Here is a 22,179-nt window from a genome sequence, read left to right as displayed (position 1 = left end):
GGAATAAGCACTTCCGAGAAACTGGGCCGGCAAATCTTGAGATTCCCCAAGTCATCACAAACACCTCATTGTCCATGGGTACATCACCTATCATTGAAAGAACAACGCCAATTAAATTTTGAAATAAATTCAGAAAAATATGAGTACATCTGCTGAGTTGAGAACTCAAATCCTGGTGGACAGGTTCCACCGTATGTTGTCTTAGTGATGAAGAGAGGCTGCATCCTTATGCTTTATACAGGTCAATTGCAATAGCATCGAACAAAAGGGGAGTTCCCAGACATGAAAATGCTGGCACTCTTTGGACTTGGCTCGGTTTTCTTGAGGTGTGCTGCTTGCGCAGCGAATGATCTTCTCGATAGGGACATTGATAAGAAGGTGATTTTTCTTTCCTTTTCATTTCATTTTAGAGTGATGTTTTTAGTTGGTGTCACTTAAAAGTTTCCTTACTTTACCTACGAGTCAAAAGAGCCTAAAAGATTGTTTGCAACCATCAAACTGAAATAAGATTTAAGAGGTACTCTAGAAATTGTTATATTTGCATATATATACCTTCTGTCATATAAATCTAAGGTATGCAAATAATGATCTTAGGTTAATTGTTGTTTTTGCCCCTGTCAAGTAACACCAACATTTAGATCAAGCTTATGCATGAAGTTAATTTAAGCCAAAAAAAAAAGCTAATGCACAAAGTTATTGTTACTCAATGAATTTTCCTAGGAAGCTGCATGGCATCTAACGAGCATGTTTCTCTTGTAGGTTGAGCGGACAAAAAGCAGGCCTCTTGCATCACGTGCTCTAATCCCTGCTCAAGGATTTTACTTCCTTGTATTTCAGGTTCTACTGTGGCTCGGTTTTCTTCTTCAACTGAATAACCGTAGGTATGTTAGACATAACCTTCATTCCAAGAGTGTCCCTGAACTGCAATTTTTTTTACTATGTTTGGGTGCCATTGGGACTATAAGGCTATACCTTAAAAAAGGACTAGCAGGATACCAATATGTAAACTACATAAACAATATGAATAGAATAAACTTCATAAAACTACATATCGATTTCATGTGTTAATGTATCATAAAACTACATATCTGAAATTTATATCCTAAATCTACAAGTTTAGTGTACAAGTGATATGATCTCAAAATTGCATTCATCCAACTAATTTTTGTAGTTTTGTAATTCATGGACAAACTAAAATATATTTTGTCATAACTGAAAACCGTAAATATTTAGTGTTTGTGTATGAAGAAGGAAAAAAGTATACAAGGAAAGAAATAAAAGAGAGAAAAAACTGAACACTAAAATAGAATATACACAGTAGTAGATGATACATTAAGCATGATGGATGAGGCGAAACAACAAACGGTATGCTTAGTACTATGGGAGAATGTAGTGAAAGAAGGAGGTGAAGTAGGAAAAACCCTATGGATACAACAGGTGGCTAGTTACCGGCCTTTTAAATGAAACTGGACGTATGACAAAATAATTTGCAAAACTTGACCATAACATAACAAAATATCAAATTTGACTAAAAATTATCCAGATTCGAACATTACAAACTGGCAGGAATCCCTACATGGAGTTGCATGATTCACAGTACGAAAATCCATTTGGTGGACAGGGTGGAACACTGAAAAGAATATTTACAGTCCAGATGTGTGTTAATCTATATTTTAGTTGCTACATCATTTCCCTTAATAATCTCTCTATGGTGGTTGTATCATATATTTATTATTTTTAATAATATACGTATACTAATATATTCACCTGTAATTATTTGTTGTGTTCTTGTTATAGCATTATTATGGGAGCTTCTTGGCTTATTCTGGCTTTCTCTTATCCCCTGATGAAGAGGCTCACAAACTGGGTACGCATGGAACACAATGAGGGTTGAATTAAATGCATTATTGTTTATGCAGAGTTCACATACTTGCCCATTAATCCACTTATAACAGCCTCAAGCCTATCTTGGCTTCACCGTCAGCTACGGCGTTCTCCTAGGATCATCTGCTGTTAAAGAAAGCTTCGATCATGCTGTCCTCCTTCCAATGTATTTTGCTGTCGTATGTTGGGCACTGGTATATGACACAATATACGCGCATCAGGTATTTATTGATCGTTCTATTTTTATATTTGTAGTTTTCCCATTGGAAACCGTCTTGTTAGGTTCTTTTACAATGTACATGCATGCATTTCAGGACCAAAAGGATGACTTCAAAGCAGGAGTTAAGAGCACAGCCATAACGTTTGGAGACAATACCAAGTACTGGCTCAGTGGTTTTGGAGCTGCATGCATTAGCAGCTTAGTATTAACTGGCTACAATGCTCACCTTGGTTGGTGCTAAGCATCACAATTGCTATATCATATTTAGTAAAATCCTTATAATTTCACATTAGATTATTGAATACTTACCTTAATCATGTGGAACAGCATCGCCCTACTATCCTTTTCTGGCAGCTGCAGCTGGACATTTAGCATGGCAGGTTTCAACTGTCGACTTATCTGACGAATCAGATTGCAACAGGAAGTATATGTCCTTACACTGAATATTGTTTAGTTATATTCAGATTGCAGCGGGGTGCTTAAACCTTATTCTCTGAATTCCTACTTTGTAGGTTCATGTCGAATAAGTGGTTTGGGGCATTTGTATTTGGTTGAATTTTATGTGGGATTCTTACATCATGATAAATGAGGCATGTCTCTGCAATCTAATAGTACCTCTGTTGAAACTAAAAACAAGCTTGTAGTTATATTTTGAAGCATACATACAAACTTCACTCATAGTAAATGCATTATTCTGAGAAAGAACTCTTTTCTTCTAACCTGTGTTTTGATCCTCTGTTTTTCCAGATCTAAACTGCTCATTGAACGTGGAAGGTAGAGAGATCAGCTTGCAAACGAATATACTTGGACCCACAACCTAGAAATGTTGAAAACCTTTATTGCAGAGAATGCCAAAAACCATAAATATATTTGAAACGTTCAGTTGAAATACAGCACAGTGATAGTCAGCTTTGTATATTGTACTGTGTGATTTTGTGTATTCCAGTAAGAACAATCAATATTTTGCATTTTTTGTACAACAGTCAAACATAAATTTAGAAGTTCCACGGAAGTCATCATATGCATTTTATGTTACGTTGTGCTCGTAATAAACCAAATTCAATTTGAAATCGAGGTGTACAATTCAAATTAATTAAACAGTAACCTTGAATTAATGATTTGTCAACCTGCCTGCGTATTTAGTGGTCATCAAACTGATCAGAAACTACTGCCAGTTTACCCAAATTGGAGTTGCACAAATCACATAAAACTGCTGAGCCAAAGTGAAGTTCACCCAGCCTTTGATGACTTCTTGCTTTGTGTTAGAGAGATGCAACAAGGTGGAGCCAACCGCACCTAGCCTCTATTTGAAAATTATCAGTCTTAACAGAACCACATATGAACATATATGTATGGATAGGAGGGTCTTAATTTTCTTTTAAGGATCCAAAATTTTCTTAGGTAAATTGTTGTCCATATGTACTTTAAATGTAAATCCATATATGAAACTAAAGAACATGTGAATCTGAATATTGGTCGTTGAAGTTGTAACAGTCACCCGAGCAACTAAGTCCTTGGGTTCAAGCAAGGAACATGAGAGAGCATTGCATGATTAACGCTATATATACAGAAAGTTCTACAAAAACTCTAATTACATGCTGTTGTTGCCCACATGCCACATCTACATGTAAGTGGAGTTTCTTAAGAATTTATTTGCAGGTGTAGCATTACTCACAATGCATTGTATGTGCTAACAAAGGGATCTAGTAGGTTAGGGTGAGAAACGCTAACGAAAATGTAAAACTTGTGTATTCAACGAGAATGTATGGGACCTGTTGATACAAAGTTGTAAGACAAATATGCAGCTACATCCAACTGCATGAAGAATGTTGGGGCTGTGAAGTGCGTCCATAAAAGATGTCTTCAAAGAAAAGTGTTCACAATTAACTTGAACACATTGTGGAATTTGATGGAAGAAGGAAATGTTTAGAACTTAGAAGCTTCATAACATGTCTTATTGAGGAAGAATATTTTAATAATGTATTTTCTAAGGATTTTCATCACCCAACAGATAATGTTTGCCTTTCTAACTTCTCATCTGTTTGACATGTAGGGATGCCAAGATATCTGAATGGATAACAGGATATGCACCAATATCACATAAAATAATTAACTGTTCATAAAAAAACCTTGGCCAATTCATAACAAACAAAATCACAATTTTGTAGAAATTAATCTTTAACACCAAAGAGTTTCTCAAAAGCACAAAGCTTCATATTAATTAGTTGCTCAACACTGTGTTTGGTGAAGAGAGTGGTATCATTTGCAAATTGTATATATAATTGACAATGCATCATCTAATGAGGCACTATCAGTGAAATTTATGCACAGTTGTTTTTCAAATGTTATAATGTTGAGAAAATTAGTTATAATATTGAACATGATTGGTGATAACGAGTTGCCTTGTATTAGACCTCTTATGAGTAGGTTTGGAGGTAACGAGTAGTATCATTGGCCTTGATTCCAACCTTCCCACATATGTTACAAAACTGACCTACACCATTTCTCAGAGAAACCATTCATCCTCAGGTTTATTGTAAAAATAACCATTTAATTTGACATTGTCATATATTTTCAAAACCAAATTTCAAAATAACCCCATCAAGTTTCTTCATATCCAGTTCATATATGGTCTCGTGAGTGGGCCTTCCATTGTATTTTAATCTAACTTAAATGCTAATTATATTGGTTACAACTTTTGTGAATATCAAGCTAACGTTCAATTTATTTTTTAGTCATTGTGCATGCATCTTTGGCAGGAGAGTGATTATCCAAAGTTAAAAGGCTATGCCACATTAATTGTTGAGCTTCATTGTGGATCTTGAAATGCAATCATTAAATCTATCTTAAAAACATATTTGAATACTTGACAGATTTTATGCCGAAAACCATCAAGATCTAGGGCTTTATTATCTCTCAATAACTAGGGACATGTCATCCCTCAAGGGTTCTTCATATAAACAACTTATCAATAATAATGCCTAGAACCATGGCTTCATTTTAGACCCATACACCTGTGATTCATGGTTGGACTTCCCCGTAGGCTGTGTGAAGTCTCGACGTGCAATAAAATCTCCATGATGGTGAAGAAACTTCTACAAAACTGGCGCGAGACTGATCCCATGTCATTTATAATGTTATTCCCATGTGAATCACATTAAGAAATATTTGAGTTCTAGGGACTATAAGAAGTCAATTGTATACACATAGTTGCGTACAGTGCACATGGTGATAATTTCTTGTTCTTTACATTGGGGTTTGCACCAGAGAGAGTAAGAGTACCCCCTTTTTCTACCGGTGACTACCGAGTCCCAGCATACACAGCCTCCCACTAAGGTTTGCACCTGAGAGAGCGATAGCTATCATGGATTCTTGCATATGTGCATTTGGCATGTGATCCCAAATCTTTGAAATTTTCTTTAAAGCACATATTACGTGGGAGCTCATGATATGCATATTAAAGGGAAGCTCATGATATATCTAAGAAATTCAAAAGCTATTTATTAATTTATTTGTAAACATTAAGAAATATTCTTATAATATTATTCCCATCTGAATCACATTAAGAAATAGATTAATTTGTTTGCTAAATAGATTCACATTAATATTATTCACATGGGAATAACATTATAAATGACAAGGAATAACTTGTTTGCTAAAAGCTTTGAGTAGGAATTTATTCTTATGACTATATTGTGACTTCATAAAAAATTTTATTAAATCAGTAGATTGTGTTGATATATGCATGAGTTGGCCTTTAAACAATATGAAGGCTTGTTGGCAAAATGGGATGCAAAAATTGATCGAAATGACTTATGTAAAAGAAATGGCAAGCTAGTATGCAGAGCAACAAACATGGTTTTATGTGCTAGCTTTGATCTCTAAGTCAAAGGTTTTGACTTGTAGAAGTTAAAATGAAGATGAAAAGACAAGATAGTATCAACGATCAAGAAGACAAGGTTGTATGTGGTATCTTTGGACTCATTAACTGAAAGCTTGTGAACAAGTTAATTGATTATTCAAATGTGAATCAAAGATCAAGTATTTAATTTGAAGATATGGATTTCAAGTGGGTATTCATTGTTGATGTAAAAGAAAATATAAACTTAAAATTGGCAAGATCGGGTGAAGAAGTCAAGCAAGGGATTGGCACCAAGGTACAAAGCGAAGATAGGACAAGTGATTGCTTGGTCCATGGAATCTTTACTAGGGTGAAGGGGTTAGTACTTGGCGTATTTCAAGGTATGAAATCAAGTCTTCAAGGATGAAGCAATGCAATTAATCAAGTATTTGTTGGATCATATGATGGACCGACTTATGGATAAGAGAATATAACTTTGATCATATATAATGGAAAATCCTAAGTCACTAGCTTAAGATAGATTTTCTTGGCTATTATGCAATGTTAAAACCTCTCAAGTTGACAATTATCAAGTATGTCATGGATGAAGACAAACAAGCTCAAGTGGATGAAATGATGCTCATATTTAAATCTTGAGTATATGTATACCATACTATCAAGAGGGACGCAACGTTAAAGAATGACAACACCAAAAGTGTTCAAAGTTGTCCTATATGAGATAGCCTTGAGTAAAAACCCAAAAGTGCACTAAATCTACCTAATTTGGTTTAATCGGTTTAGGAAACTGATGAGGACATCATAGCCATGCACGTAACCCAGGTGCCTTGATGAGGACATCACCTGCTCGGATACAACCACATTTGACAAATTTTGATTCAAAGGTGAAATAATTCTTTATGAAGATTGTATTTGATACATTTGATGAATTGATGCAGCACCATGATGTGTGTTCATTGTCATTTTCAGAAATACATACATGGATAAAAAAAGTGTTAAACATACATGAAAGGCATGGAGGACCAAAGAATTTGATTGGGGGCCAAGTATTACCAATGTCCTTTACCAGGCCATCACGTCACTTTTGGCCCAAGGAAAGAAAGAGATCAAATCCAACACGTTTTGGGGCTGAATTTGGACTGCAGCACTGTGCCAACTTGCGACGACCGCCACAACCTCATCCGGACTCCTTTTTGGACGTTCAATTACTCTTTGGAATCCTTATGAAGTCTATTTTCATATGGATTTCGATTGATGTCCATATCTTTCCTGAGGCGGATGTAATGATCAAATTACTACCAAGAGATTTTTCTGTCAAAGGTGCTAGATCACCTTATTTTGGCCCGATGGGCCTTGTATCAAGTCGGGTCCAATAAAGACATGTCCTAGGGTTGGAGCACGACACTAGGACCCCCCCGGTCATCCTCCTAAGTATTAATAAGGATTACAGCCACCACAAACACCTTGGTTTTTGTTTTGTTAAAAGTTTAGCCATTGCTACTTCCTTGTAGAAGCGTGTGTCGACTAGACCATCCATTCCATTCGATTCAGAACCCCAACTTGGTGATTTCAGATTGATTTTCATCTCCATATTTGCAATTGAGTTACTTGTTCTTGCTTGTTACTCGATTGCTTGCAGGAATTACCCTAGTGGTTTGGTTGATCGTGCACCACAAGACTGTGAAGACCATTGGAGGTGGTGTATCGATTGCTAAGACGCAACATCCTTGGATGGTTGTAGTCGGGCCGTGAACGTCGTCTCTATCCCCAAATTGAGTTATCCACCTTCTCTCATCGAAAGTTCGGGAATCAACCTAGTGGGTTCCTATCAGTTGGTAATGAGAGCAAGGTTCATTGGTGAAAGACTTTCGGTTTTTTGCTGTTTTAATTTTCCTATAGTCTAGAAAAGCCAAAAAAAATTACTAGATTAGTTTCCCTTATTCCTAAAGACCCTTTGAGCCTTTTACTAATACTGCTTAGGTAGAGCTTGTTGAGTTTTTGGTTGCATCGGTTGTGTCGAGTTGCTGGTCTTAGTGTCTATTCCTTTAGAGTTTTGAGTTCTATCACGTTTTGATCACCACGAGATCCACCATCACAATATACATCTTTGCTGCATTTTTGCCACCACAGATCCATATGATGTCCGATTTTAGAGTTTAAATACAATCTAGAAAGATGAAGTTGTCTTGTTTCTAGCGGATCTAACCTTGCAGAAAAATTCATTTCGAGCGCTCCACAATATTCCAAGAGATTTTCGCATCTACTGTATTAACAAGAGTTGTTAAATCTGAATTCGATGGGGCTATGTGCAATAGCCTTATTGTTTGGGTTGTCATAGTACCAAACAAAAGATTTAGGCTCCTACAAAAAAACAAAAAGAAAGAAGAAGAAAAAAAGACAAGATAAGGAGAAGAAAGAAGGGGCTGAATCTGTGAATCTGTTGTTTTTCTTTGTGCTGTGCTAGTTGCTCTTTTTTATGACTACCTTTGTGCCTAGGCTCACGTCTCTAGCATGGTTTATCCTAGGGCCAGCACAATACCGCCGTTGAACAGATTACTTAGCTTGCTTTTGTGATTAACGTGGTGCTAGTATTTTCCCTTGCTTAAACCCACCTACAGCTCCACATATTCATATTTGGAAGTATCTGTATATTAGGATGTATATATCCTTTCCTTGTACACTTGATGTATTCCTTGTACTCCAAGCCATATTGGCCATATATATAGTGGTCAACCCCCTCATTTGGGTGTATGGTGTTTCCCATCTACTTCTCTACAATTCGACTACAGCTTGATAGGTTTTTGTTGCTACGGCATCGATACACTTCACTCCACGGTTGTAGACTTGTTGGTTACCGCCACCTCTTGTTTGGCTTGGTAAGAACTTGTAAGGGCTTGTTTTAAACAAGTTGAGTTTGAGAGAATTACAACCGATACATCCTAGTAGTTGATAGGGGGATACATATTATTTTTGTGTTTCTTATTTTCTACTAATCATGGCAGGTTATACGGAAATTTTTGAGCTGTTGAGACTAGACCCTCATATTCAAAATGTCATTCAACACTTGTTGTTATATGATAGTAAGTTTAATCCTAAATATTACATTGATTGGACGCTAAAAGTAGATAATGAATTTGATGAGCATGACCTATCCGAGAAATAAAAGATTTATATTGCCTCTAATGTTTTAACTGAATATGCTTTGCTAGAATGAGCTTTGCTAGAATGATAACACATTTGTAGACACAACAAAGTTTCAGAATCTTGGGAAGGCTTCAAATTTTTTTTAGAGATGCATTCATTCCTGCATATTATGCTAATTATGTGCTTGTAAAATTAGACAACTTGAAGCAAGGTAGTAGGACTGTGAAAGAATACTTCCACGATTTTAAAATTGTATCATGTATGGTGAATTAGATGAATACATGAAAGATGTTATGAGTAGGTTTATGAGAAGGCTCAATTCTGAAATTTGAACCTTGTTAATTAAAAATTCTTATAGCCATATTGGTCAATTATTTTATCTTGCTCTTAATGTTGGAAAGGAGATTATTTTATCTGTGAATACCTGCAAGAATGATGTGACCCATTATATCCAAAATTTGTACACTCTGCATGCTTATGAAGAGCAACAAATAGGGGAACCCATTGCTGATTTTCCTTTATCACAAAATGAATTACTTGTTGTTCCTTGTGATAAAGAGAATTTGTATGCTGATGATTCTTTTACTCCTATGTCACAAGTAGCGAATAAGTGCGATACTTTTGGTCTAGAACCATGCAAATGTACTGAACATAAGCTTTTTCATCAATTTGTTGTCCTCTTTAAATACTCTGGGTTACATTAAATTTGATATTCTGTGTAATCTAAATTGTCTGCAAGAGAAACTTAAATTTGATTCTAGCTTGCCAAGTTTTAATTATTGTTCGCTTCATGCAATTGATAAATATGAAAGCAAAGGAGAATATTTGGTGCATAAAGTTTATATTTGCTCTAATCTAAAATATCCTTTTGGGTTAGAATACCATGATGAAATAGGGAGCTGCACTAACACTAATAATGTCTTGCAAAGTTTTCCTAGCTTTTCCCATATGCAACAAGGTGAGCCTGAAGAAGGGGAGTATTTCTGGTTGTGGCAATGCAGCATAGTCATCGCTCCATGTTCCATCATCAACGCAAGTACCTTTGAATGCCATTGGAGCAAGTCGAGGACGACTTGCAGCCAAGAAAGGGAGAATGATGAGGACATCACCTACTCGGATACAACCATATTGGTAGATTTTGATTCAAAGGTGAAACAATTCTTTATCAAGATTGTAATTGATACATTTGATGAATTGATGCTTCACCATGATGTGTGCTCATTGTCATTTTCAGAAATATATATGTGGATCAACAAGAGTGTTAAATATACATGGAAGGCATGTAGGACCAAAGAAGTTGATTGGAGGCTAAGTCCAAGTATTCCCAACGTCCTCCACCAGGCCACCATATCACTTTTGGCCCAAGGAAAGAAAGAAATCAAATCCAACATGTTTTGGGGCTGGATTCAAACTGTAGCACTTTGCCAACTTGCGACGGCCGCCACAAACTCATCCGGACTCTGTTTTGGGTGTTCAAGTACTCTTTGGAATCCTTATGAAGTCTATTTTCATATGGATCTAGACTCATATCTATATCTTTCCTGAGACGGCTGAAATGATCAAATTACTACTGAAAGGTTTTTCTATCAATGGTGTTGCATCGCCTTATTTTGGCTCGATGGGCCTTGTATCAAGTCGGGTCCAATAAGGAGTGTCCTAGGGTTGGAGCATGACACAAGGACCCCCCAGTCATCCTCCTAGGTATTAATAAGAATTAGAACCACCACAAACAGATTGATTTTTGTTTTGTTAAAAGTTTAGCCATTGCTACTTCCTTATAGAAGCGTGTGTCGACTAGACCATCCATTCTACTCGATTTAGAACCCCAACTTGGTTATTTCAGATTGGTTTTCAGTTCCATATTTGCAATTGAGTTTCTTGTTCTTGCTTGTTACTCGATTGCTTGCAGGAATTACCCTAGTGGTTTGGTTGATTGTGCACCACAAGATTGCGACGACCATTGGAGGTGGTGTATCATTTGCTAAGGCGTAGCATCCTTGGATGGTTGTAGTCGGGCCGTGAATGTCGTCTCCATCCCCAAATTGAGTTATCCACCTTCTCTCATCGAAATATCAAGAACAAACCCTAGCGGGTTCATATCATGCATAGGTTACATTGATTATGCCTGCAGCAACGTTATGTCACCAATTACATCTCAAGAAATAAGTGCAATATTGGTTACACAAAAAGAAGTATCGGATATGCACACCCAAGATTGTGAAGGGCCAATTATGCCTAGTCGTGCTAAGAAATTCTAACAAGAGATGCATGCTTTCCTCTCTAGCTTACATTTCAACATTGATGAGAATCGTATACTACCTAAGTTGTGTACGTTGACGGTTGTTAAGTACCAAAAATGACCATCAACTATGCTAGAAAATAAAGGAGAACTAGCATTTCTTAACATGCATATTTATTTTAAATAATGTAGTTCCACTTGTACTTGGAGATTATTTGATTGCGGGTAAGTTATACACAAAAGGAGGAGAAAACACACCCTAGGTGGCAAAGAAACACAACTCCAACCAATCAGAGGAAAGCACATGGATTGAGGGACCCACAACTAGGGCCAAACTGCCTCAACTTCATGGGGAACACCAGGCACCACCTTAGGGACCCACCTAGCAGCCATCCTTCCAAAGGCAGTTACGAGGGCGGGCACAGGGGGTCAGCCAAACCGCTCTCTAGTCACCATGTGTCACCCTCAACCACCTTCCAGATGTTGGTGGTGACTAATTCCCTATAGATGTCGCCTCAGAACCGCCTCCTAGCACCTATAAATAGAGGGGTGTGACCTCCATTCCAACACACACCATAAAGAATCACTCTCTCCCTCATTTAGTTTCTAAGCTAGTAGAGTTAGCTAGAGTAGCTCTACTTTGATTCCCAAGTCCTCTTGGAAGCTAAGGGTATGGCTTTTGTATCTCCTAACTTATTTGACTTTATGCTTATCAATGAAATTATTTTTCTTATATAGTGTTATGCTTGGCTCTTATACTATGTTTATAGTCATAGGTCATTGCCATAGTTTGTATTCATTTCGTATGCAAAAGCATGTTTAGTCTAGTCGATCTATGCCACAACATCGGTTCCAATGATCTTTATGGTTGCTCCAACCTTAACTCATCCATCCGAAGGGTGGGAGTCCATGGGGGGCTGGTTTGTAGTATTCTTTGAATGTAAGCACGGGGTTAAATGGGTATCTTTGGATGCGTGTGTGCCCCATGGAATGCAGAGGAAGGCAGCAGGTGGTGACAACCCATGTTCATCCTTCATAATCCTCCACGTGTAAGAGTTCTTAAATTTCCATAACTACTGGCAGACCAGCAGGGGACGGCCCCTCGGTAGTGCCTGGGTGCTTAGAACTAAGTACTAGATGTGTATCTTGTATATGTATGTGTATGATCTGTGTAGTATATAGGAAGTACATATGAACCTAGAGTTTCCTCATGTGTCTTTCTCCCTAGTCTTATTTATTTGAGTTTGATTCTCTTGTGTGTCACACAACCTCCATATTATCTCTTACCCCTGTTTGTACCTTGGTTGCTCAATTATGATACATTTATGAATATAATAACTCTTTTGACTATCGCCTTCCTCTAGGATAAAATAAATAACGATACCCAAATACCAACGGGTCAAATGCTACAAGGTATATCTGATTCAGTTTGCCTCACTTGTTCAATTCTAGCATATATTTGTGGTTCCACTTCATTCTACTTGGGTGTGCTTATTCTATGTTTAGGGACTCATTAAACCTGCTAGAAATCATGTGTAGAAGAATATCTTCAAGTTTGTTTGTCCTAGAACTTTGTAGAGAGGCTTGTGCACAAGTTGTTGAGCTTTCCTGTAGAAAACCAGCCTAACCAATTTTGAACTGGTAGTGGGTTCAAGTTTTTGTTAATCGTAGGATTCACTTATTCACAAACCACCCCGCCCCCCTCTAGGTGACACCTCAATTTTTTAGGGTTTCTTGTGGTGTGGCTTTGAGGCAGCTTCCGCTGGCGCTACACCATGCTTGGGTCAATGCAACTTGATCTTGGGGGCCTTGGTATATCCAACCTCAACATTTTGGGGTTGGTGTTGAGAATGCGGTGCTGCTGACAGATCACAAACAACTTGGTTGGGTTCCACTTCAACATCAATTGCAAAGACCATCTTTGACACCTCAATATTGATTCAGGTGGGCAGCGTTAATGATTCCCCCCTTTTGGTTACATAACTGGATTGATAGTTTCTCTATTATTCACCGGTTGTTAACGAAAGGAGTATATAATATGATTCATGCATATTTTACCTAAAATAATAAAGTTCCATGAGTTTTGGTGGCTATTCGATGCAAGTAACAAATGGACCAAATCTGGGGAGAAATGGGATCGGCCCAGGTTCAACCGACACCCCAAGCTTAAGGTCCCGCCAAACCTAGCTGACCCTGTTCAAACCCAACTTCACACACACACACACAAAGAAACACACATAAGTACCTTCTGGAGCATTGGCTCAAAGCCGGTTTGATCAAGGCACCCCGTGTCCCTTGGATCCATGGTCTCACTAAACAAGCACAAAGCTTTATCTCATCCCTTTTTATTAACCGTTGTGTTCTAGCCACATGTAGCTCCTCTCGTCAGGCCGTGAATTTGACCTAGACCAATATTTTAGGAGGTGGAAAGGCGTAGAATCTCCTTTTCCAATGCCATGAATTGCCAAATAAGTTTAGCGGAATGTGTTTCTAATTCCATCCATTTAAACTCCATCCATTTCCGATGAGACAAACAGGCCGAGAAATCTAAATAATTGAGCTACACTCAGTTCTTGTGACTGTTCCGTTTGCTATGCTAGCTAATATATAACTTTAAATTAAAAACATCAGGCATTTGCCTAGTTGCGCACTTGCATGAGAAACCCACACGTTAAGGTCACCATCTTCAAAACATTGCCCCATTTTCATTAATCGACACCCTATTAAAAAGAACGGCAATGTTCCGGTACGTAATCGTCGATGCCTTATTTCTGCAATATGTTTTATTATAAGCATCTGGCACTCCTCGCGCTCGAACCTTGGGAAGATGGCACTAGCGGTTTAGAAGGTGGCCCTCCCGCTCGGGATCTGGTGAGGAAGGACGGGTAGGGTAGGGAGGTGACGGGCGCTAGCTAGTACAAGATGCGGAGGCATCAGTCCAAGTGGTGGCGCATGCTGCCATGCCGTGGAGGGGAAAACGGCCACAAATGTAAAATAAGGGTCTCCTTAGTCACCCGTAGAAGGGGCTGGTAGGGTGAATTTGGATGCCTCTCTACTCTGGGTTTGAGTAGCTACACTCTCAGTCCACCCAGGCACCGAGCATCTATCAACTTGATTATTGCAAAAGACCGTTGAAATAGAAATAAAAGCAAAATGTCTTGAAGAATGGCTTGCAAGTTTATGCATAGGGCGCCAACACCACAAATCAATTGCAGCGCATGAGCGCTGTTTAATTACGAACGGATGCTGCCGCAAATCAGAAACAGCATTTGAGCTCCAGAGATGTTGCTATTCTCAGGCATAAGCGGTCAACGGCTTGTCTACAGTTTACTGGAGTACTTTGCACAACCAGTGCAGTATAGTGATCATGTGTTCATTTGTTATTCTCATACATTTTAAGAAGTATGTCCAAATAACCTCAATTGACCTGTCGCAAGGCACTTCCAGCTGGGAAGTACGAGTCACCTTCGAGCCTGCTGCAGGACAACGACCATTCTGTGTTTCGTTTGCTCTTTTTCCCCCTTGTATAATAAGTATTACAACCAAATGACCTCAGTTGACTAGTTGGTGCAGGACATTTAACAAGATAAGAGCACCAAGGTAGAACGAAGTATTTTACAAACCTGCCCTGTTACTGGACGGCCAGGAAATGTTCTACTGAATCATTGGTAGCCCAGAAGACCAGCAATCAACACATGAGCCGCATACAGTGAATTTTATAAATTATTTTACTTCAACATTCCAGCACAATTCTTATGGGACTTTTTTCCCCATTGCCCTTAGGTCAACTGTGCTTCTTTCAAGAAGTCATCCAGGTGTCTAGCCGGACCAGGAGAACTTCAAAATTTCTGCATTAAAGTGAGTGTTCAAAACTTCAATATCAGGCACGTGGCTAACATAAAAGATTAAGAAAGTGAATTTATGCATGGCCTTGAAAAGATAAAGGAACAGCAAATCTTTAGTGCGCAAGGATTGCCTTTGTTCAACTGGCGACAAAGCAACCACCACTAAATGGAGAGAAAGCTGTGGTTTCCGAAGATGCCTCAAGTTAAACTGCTCTTCAAATATTGCAAATAATTGGTGGATAATGATATCCCAGAATGCCTGGTTCGCAAATGTTTCAGTTCACTTGGTCAAATAATGAAGAAAATGATTTTTGCAAGAATAAAACACTGAAATAAAAGAATGAAAAACCGAGACAAAAAGGAAAATAAGTGCAAGACGATTCATATATTGATGAATAGAGAAAAGAAAATGATTGCAGAAGTCCCCTTGTACACCTATATCCAATTCGAATTGTTCAATGGTGACACATAACTACTGCAAAATTTCTACATCAGAAGATAAAATGGCATTTCTAGGCATGTATTGCATAATGGATTATTTGTCTAGAACTAGAATATTAATGTGAACTGGGTACTAAACACAGATTTTGCATATTCTTACATTAGATATATATACAGCTGGTGGTCCCTAAAGATGCATCCGACTGAGGAAGTCCGACAACCTGGAAGACAAACATGAAGGTGAGAGAGGCTAAGATGAGGGCAAAAAATACAAGTGTGCATAGAAACTTGATAGAGAACATATACCTGATATTTTTTGCAATTACTGTACTTCCGTCATCAGCATCAAGATGCCGCAGTACAACCTCTTCCAAGCGTCCATCTCTGTAGGCATGCTGCAAAACATGGAGGCTACAAGAGTTAGTTCAACGTTGAATGAAAATGATGGGTTTTACTGAGCAGGTAACATCACAGTTTAACATAAATCAAGGTGAGTCACACAGGGAAATAATCATAAAAAATTCAAGTTCCCTGCACCTTAAAACAGCTGCCCAGAAAATCTATCAGGGAGCACAATACACGCTATTCACACCAAAAAGAATTAAGAATTGTCTCATACAAATGAATCTTTTATCTGCGAACTATTTAAGTTTCACCACTCCATGTATGAGAATTTTTTATATTGCCAGTAAACTTGGACCATTTTTAAGACTACAATTGTTGAGAACATGATGCATGAGTCATAACTCAAAATATCTCACAGAAATGATGATGATGAACAGATAACTTAAGCCAAAATTTGGCTCACTGTTGTCAGAATCCATCCAAGGGTCACTGATATAATATATTGAAAAAAAAAACCTTCAGTAAGCTGTAATGTAGATAACGCATTACATTTTGGACAAGCCAGTGTGATTTCAGCCACCCATATAAGTCAGAGGTGTATGAATTCATTTGATCCAATACCTTGTCTGCCCATCACTATTCTAGGGTGCTCAGGTAGCTTAATGAAGGAAATCAATAAAAAGGAGTAACCAAGGTTCCAGACACCCCAAGTCAGGTGCCTCCTACCAGGAAAAAAATGCAAAACCCAGCTGGTTTAAGGACTCGAGGATAATAGATCATACAATTACTTATATCACAATGTTAAAACTGTTCAGAAGATCATAGCAAACATGAAAGTTGGGCACCAGCTTTAGCTAGAGTTCTGTACATTACTAAGTTACTGCACATAGGTAGCAAGGAATCTTTCTGGTAGACTGGTACTGAGCTCTACAACTCTCTGGATAGCCACAAAGAAATTTGATTACATATCAGCTGCATTCAGTTCAAACATTCATAGCACGTAAAAGATACTATTCCTTACCCTGTAGAAACAACTTGTACCAAAGGGGCATGAGCCAGTCCCAAAATCGAAGTACTTGCAATCAATAGACCTGCAACATTATATTCTACATTAGATACTAAGAAATAAGTTAAGTAATAAGGTGAACTAGTATTCACATAAATTGCTTCTCACGAAACATATGTTGGACACTATCTTGTAGTATCTTACAGCTACAGCTCAATCAACTGAGTTAAGGTATGAATACTTGAAATATTTGACACATTTTTCTAGTTTTGATTAATATGACAGATAAAATTAGGGGCATGCCACAAGAGTGACTAAAGATGGGGAACATAAATCTTACTTGAGCTTGGATTTGTAGCTTTCAGTGATTTCCTCTTTCTCTTCCTTCGAGAAGTACCAAAGAACACTTGGAATGACATAGTACGAAAGTTTGCGACATATTGGACAAGCCCTCAGTGCTGAGTTCACATCCATACCAGAGGCAGGAGAATTGCTACGCCAATTTCTAATGCATGCGATACAGAAAGGATGATCACATTCAGATAGCAGTCCAAACTTTCTTTCAGCAGCAGTAGGCTTTGATAGCACACGATCCAAACAGACACTGCATTCTATCTCTTGGCTGCGTTTCAGAGCTTCAAGGCGTTTGTGATTTTTCGCACATAACTTGATATGCTCCTCCCTCTCATCAGAACGATAAGGATGCAAGCACATCTTTCCACAGGTTGTGCAAAGATCTCCATGCATTTGAGGGCACCCTTCCCCATAAGGACAATTACCAGCAGCAGCAAACGAACAAATAGGCAGATCAGAAGGTTTCAATTTTGTCTGGTTTTGCAAAGTTTGGTTAGAGGACCAGTCAATTTCATCCTCTGAAACAACATGTTGAAAATCATTACTCCATGCAGGCTTACTGGTAGGATGTGCCAGCATATCCACAGATATCTGATTTCTTTGGTTGCTTGAATCTGTTTGGTGTCCTGTGTGAGGAAGATGACTGGAACTTAAAAGTTGACGAGATGTAGATGCAAGTCTTGCAGTACTTGACGATGGTGGTGGCGGCAGCACTGTAGGGTTACGAGAAACTTTGACATGGTCATATCTGCAACGGCTACCATATGAGCATGCACCTTTCTGGTAGAATGTGCAAACCTGAGTACGAAACTATCACAGTAAGAAACCCCAAAGGATATGAACTGTAACTCCAGATATAAGACTAAAAATGCATGTAACAGCTGTCAATGCATTACGTTATTCGCTTGGTCTTTCCAGTCGTGGGAGAACTCACAGTACTCTCCTTTCAAGCAAGCTCCATGCATGAAGAACTTGCAAAGAACCCTGGAACAATGAGCAAAAAATTGTTGGTTTCATCTATGACAGAAATAATTTCACTGATATCAGTGCAAAATACCGTTTACCAAGTAAACAAGATGAAAAATGCAAGTCTCTAAAGGATTCATACTTAGACAATTTGAGCAAACAATCTGAAGGAATTGTACAGATGTGTTTGGTTCACATCCTGGCTAGCCTTGCTAACTTTTTCTGTTAATGCATTTGAAATTTGGCTATTGTTTGGAATACTACAAAGTTTGGCACCTCCATTCCTTTCTTGCCAACACGTGTACATATTTGAGGGTGCAAAAAAATTTCGATCAAAATTATGTTACTTTTGCTAGTGGAGTAGAAATAATGTAAATTCAAAAACAAGATAATTGATAAATTACCTAGGACCTCAAAAAAAATACTACTTAACTCTTGTACCAAACCAGTAACAAACCGAACACCTTCATTCTCAGGATGCTTATAAAAATTTCTACACACCTCTCTCTGCCATAGCATCAGTACAGCTTCAGGAACTTAGCCTTAGGGTTCTGGAAATCAATGTCCACCAAGGTGGTTTGGATGCATGGACATATATTTGAGGGAATGATACATTCTCTTCTAAGATGGCCTATGCTGCGCTCAAGGGAAATTTCCCTGTCTCACCGTTTTTCAAATGGATGTGGAGACTGTGTTCAAGGCAAGCACAGATTCTTTTTTTGGCTGCTTCTTAGAGACCGTCTGAATACTCGCAACCTTTTGTGCCGTAAACATATGGTCCTGGATGATTGCTCCTCTGTCTTGTGCTCGATGGGATTGGAAGAGACCTTATTTCACATCTTCTTCACCTGTCCCTTCTGTGTGCAATGCTGGCGCTGGATTGGAATAACCTGGGACTTGTCACTACTTACATCTGATATGATCATCAATGCTCGATAGATGGAAGATGGTGTTCCAAGTCTGGATTGGGTCTAAAGTCTTTAGAGAAATCACTATTGTTGCCTGCTGGTGTACTTGGCTGCATAGAAATAGGATTGTTTTTGATGGGGGATCCCTCTCTTGATAGATGGAAGATGGTGTTCAAAGAAGAATTTGCTCTGATTATATATATATATATATATAATCCAGTAGGGGCCTCCCCTGCTGTTCAGTAAAAAAAACACCTTCATTCTCCCTGATTCCAGTCATGCCCCAGTTTTGGTCATGACGAATGCTGGCAAGGTGAAACATTCTATATTTACTTAGCGCCTCACATATTTATGATTATTTTCTATGGATAACAGCAATAAGCTCTCGCTATACCAGGACAACAGACTCGGTTTTGGGAGAATACTCTTACAAACTAGATACAGAGTATGAATGCATGGTAGAGGATTAAATTATCATCACAGTATGTTCTACTTATACAAACATAATACTGGTTCCAACAGAATTTCGTTTTAATGCTATTTCTCTTGCTAACCACTTTAAAAATATTCACAAAATGAGAAGTTCATTGTTTCATCAGATACATAAACAATTAAACACCCTTACTTTCCATTTGTTTTGTTTAGAATGCAGCCATGCTAACCAAATTTTCACTTATCATTGGGAGATCCACATAACTCGCCCCACATGTTGCTAGCCAAATAAACAACACATGTGCCATAATTAATCTAAAACAATCTATGGAACCACCCATAACGTCTCGGACCACCCATACCATATGTATTTAGTACAAAGAATAGGCAACAGGGCACAAATGAACACCAACACTCGATTCACAAACAAAAAATGATCGCAGAACATATGCAGACCACCTTGAGTCTTTCCCTATAAGGCAATTGTCAGCGCAGAAAGCCCAAACCAATCCACGCACAACCAAATGTCCATGACGATTCAACCTAGATCGAACTCCCATCTGATTCACAAAGCACAGGACTCTCCAACAGCTAAAATCTGGCATTGCAACAAGACTACATCACTCAGGTACCTACATATGAGCATACTACCATAGACAAGCAGTGGGTCAGCTTGAGCTGGCCTCCAACTCAATCCCAAATCCAAATTCCTAACTAGACAGTAGACACGAATTTTTCTCAGCTCCGACATCCAACCCTCCTACGTCCAGACGAAGCCCAATCCGCCTCAATCTAGCTCTCACCACCGCCCTCATTGAAACACCCGACGCGACTTCACGCACGCAAACATGGATCGAGCCTGGACCCGCGCGCAGCTGAGAAAGGGAATCGAATTCAACCAAAGCGAAAGAGCAAATTACCTATTCGTCGACATGGCGGGGCCGAGCCGGGCCGAGTCGATCGGATCAACCCGGGTCCGCGCGGCACAGCCCGCCGAGGAGAGCAACAGGGGAAGCACCTCGGGCTTCACCACCGATCGAATCCTTCACCGAGGGGTCGCCTAGGGCTAGGACTTGCTTGAAACCGGTGGCGCCTTCCTCCGCTCCCTCCCTCGCCCTCGTGCCTCGTCGCGTCGCCTGTTGTGGGGGGGCCTTGGCTTTGCCGGTATCGTATTCGGGGAATGATTCCGGGAAACAGGAGGACAGGAAATGACTGGTTTGCCCCTAACGTGGAATCTAGAGGAGGATAGGAGGAATGGGCACGAGAGTAATTTGGATGAGCGGTTTTGGGAAACGGGTCGACCTGCGTAGACTGTTTGACCAAGTTTAGCTAGGCTTTTTGCTATGCTTCACGCGTATATTATGTAGGTGCTTTTAAATAGGACGAGTAACTTGGACGATTAGTTTGGAAACCATTTATTCATGGTTGGTAATAAGAATATTAATACCAAGATTGTATCAAAGAAAAAAACTATAGTAACATTTTGTATGGTTTGATATTTCGATTCCTTTGGAAACTTTTTTTCTTCATTGACCTTTAGAACAAAAGAAAAGTATCATGGAAGAATTTTTATTTTATTCTTTTACAGATCAGGGCCCGTGTCGCCCGATCTGAGCGACTCGTGTGGACCCACCGTCGTCTCTCCCAGCCTCTGCCGCTACTGGAGCTGTACGCCGGAAGTTCGACGAGTAGCGAGGAGGGCGGTGGCGGGGCCATCTTTCTCTATTCCTATCTTTTTTACCCATCTGCCAACCTCTTCCTTCTTACCCTCTTCTCTTTTTGCTCCAATGTGGTGGCCATGGCCGGCGAGCTGAGGTTCGGCTAGATCCACGGTGGGGGCGACTGGATCCAGGTGTGGGCTGACCGAATCTGCGGGCTACTGACCCCGGCGGGTGGCCACGCGCCGCGGCGGCGGCACGGCTCCCCAGCACCTCATGCCGTTGCTGTCGGACTCCGACGCACGCTGCGTGCGGGCGGTGTGTCGCCCCTACACCAGCTAGGTGGCAACGAACGGCGGGCGTTGATGCTGCTGCTCTGTGCTGCGGGGTTGGGCACAGCGACGGTGGCGTCTCGGGCCCGCGCGCAGCGGCGGGCACAGCGTCAATCGCGTGTGGGACGGCCTGCGGTAGTGACGGTCCTGGGGCCTCAGCGTTAGGGTACAGGGCCTTGGGCGACTACGGTGGCATACTCTCGCGACGGGCGCGCGCAGGCAGGCGGCCGGCAGCGGCGGCGTGGTCTGCGGCTACCGCACGCCAAAGCGCTGTCAGCGACGATGAGCCACGAGGATGACACCGAGCCGGCGAAGCTACAACAATGACACTATCGGTGTTTAAACCTGGCAACTTACCGAGGGGTACCCGAGGTAGTGTTTTGGCTAGTGAGGCTTGTCGAGATCAAGAACTCGAAGATAAACAGAGACACATGATTTAGACAGATTCGGACCACTAGATTGCGTAATACCTGACGTCTTGTGTGTTGGTTGGATTGAATTGCTTTGAAGGGATCCTTGCCTCGCCTTATATTATTGGGGATAGGG

General features: G+C 39.7%; 1 protein-coding gene and 1 pseudogene across 2 annotated transcripts; one reads left to right on the top strand and one right to left on the bottom strand.

The window, feature by feature from the left end:
* Nucleotides 1-74: 74 nt before the first annotated feature.
* On the top strand, nt 75-2,686 carry LOC101784040 (annotated as a pseudogene).
* An 11,961-nt stretch (nt 2,687-14,647) lies between these two features.
* Nucleotides 14,648-20,805, bottom strand: LOC101781073 (E3 ubiquitin-protein ligase makorin). Of its 2 annotated transcripts, XR_215042.3 has the most exons (8): nt 20,564-20,805; nt 18,234-18,321; nt 17,324-18,135; nt 16,999-17,068; nt 15,939-16,027; nt 15,793-15,853; nt 15,323-15,450; nt 14,648-15,194 (listed from the first exon to the last, which is right to left on the bottom strand). XR_215042.3 is itself a non-coding variant. In XM_004965281.3 (7 exons), the coding sequence occupies exons 1-6, from the start codon at nt 20,575-20,577 to the stop codon at nt 15,820-15,822; spliced, it is 1,107 nt and encodes a 368-aa protein (XP_004965338.1). In that variant the 5' UTR covers nt 20,578-20,805; the 3' UTR covers nt 14,648-15,194; nt 15,793-15,819. The 2 variants fall into 2 exon arrangements, 1 of the variants encoding a protein (XP_004965338.1); XM_004965281.3 differs by lacking the exon at nt 15,323-15,450.
* Between the last annotated feature and the right edge of the window lie 1,374 nt (nt 20,806-22,179).

Source organism: Setaria italica, chromosome IV (genome assembly GCF_000263155.2).
Source record: "Setaria italica strain Yugu1 chromosome IV, Setaria_italica_v2.0, whole genome shotgun sequence".
NCBI lineage: Eukaryota > Viridiplantae > Streptophyta > Magnoliopsida > Poales > Poaceae > Setaria > Setaria italica.
The sequence above is the reverse complement of the archived record's forward strand: the minus strand, read 5'-3'. Positions and strand labels throughout refer to the sequence as shown.

Excerpts from the sequence above, each read along its gene's own strand:
- LOC101781073 (XM_004965281.3), bottom strand. Across the intron at positions 17,069-17,323 it reads AGCTACAAATCCAAGCTCAA|GTCTATTGATTGCAAGTACT; the intron begins GTAAGATTTATG and ends ATAATGTTGCAG. Across the intron at positions 16,028-16,998 it reads GTACAAGTTGTTTCTACAGG|CATGCCTACAGAGATGGACG; the intron begins GTAAGGAATAGT and ends CATGTTTTGCAG.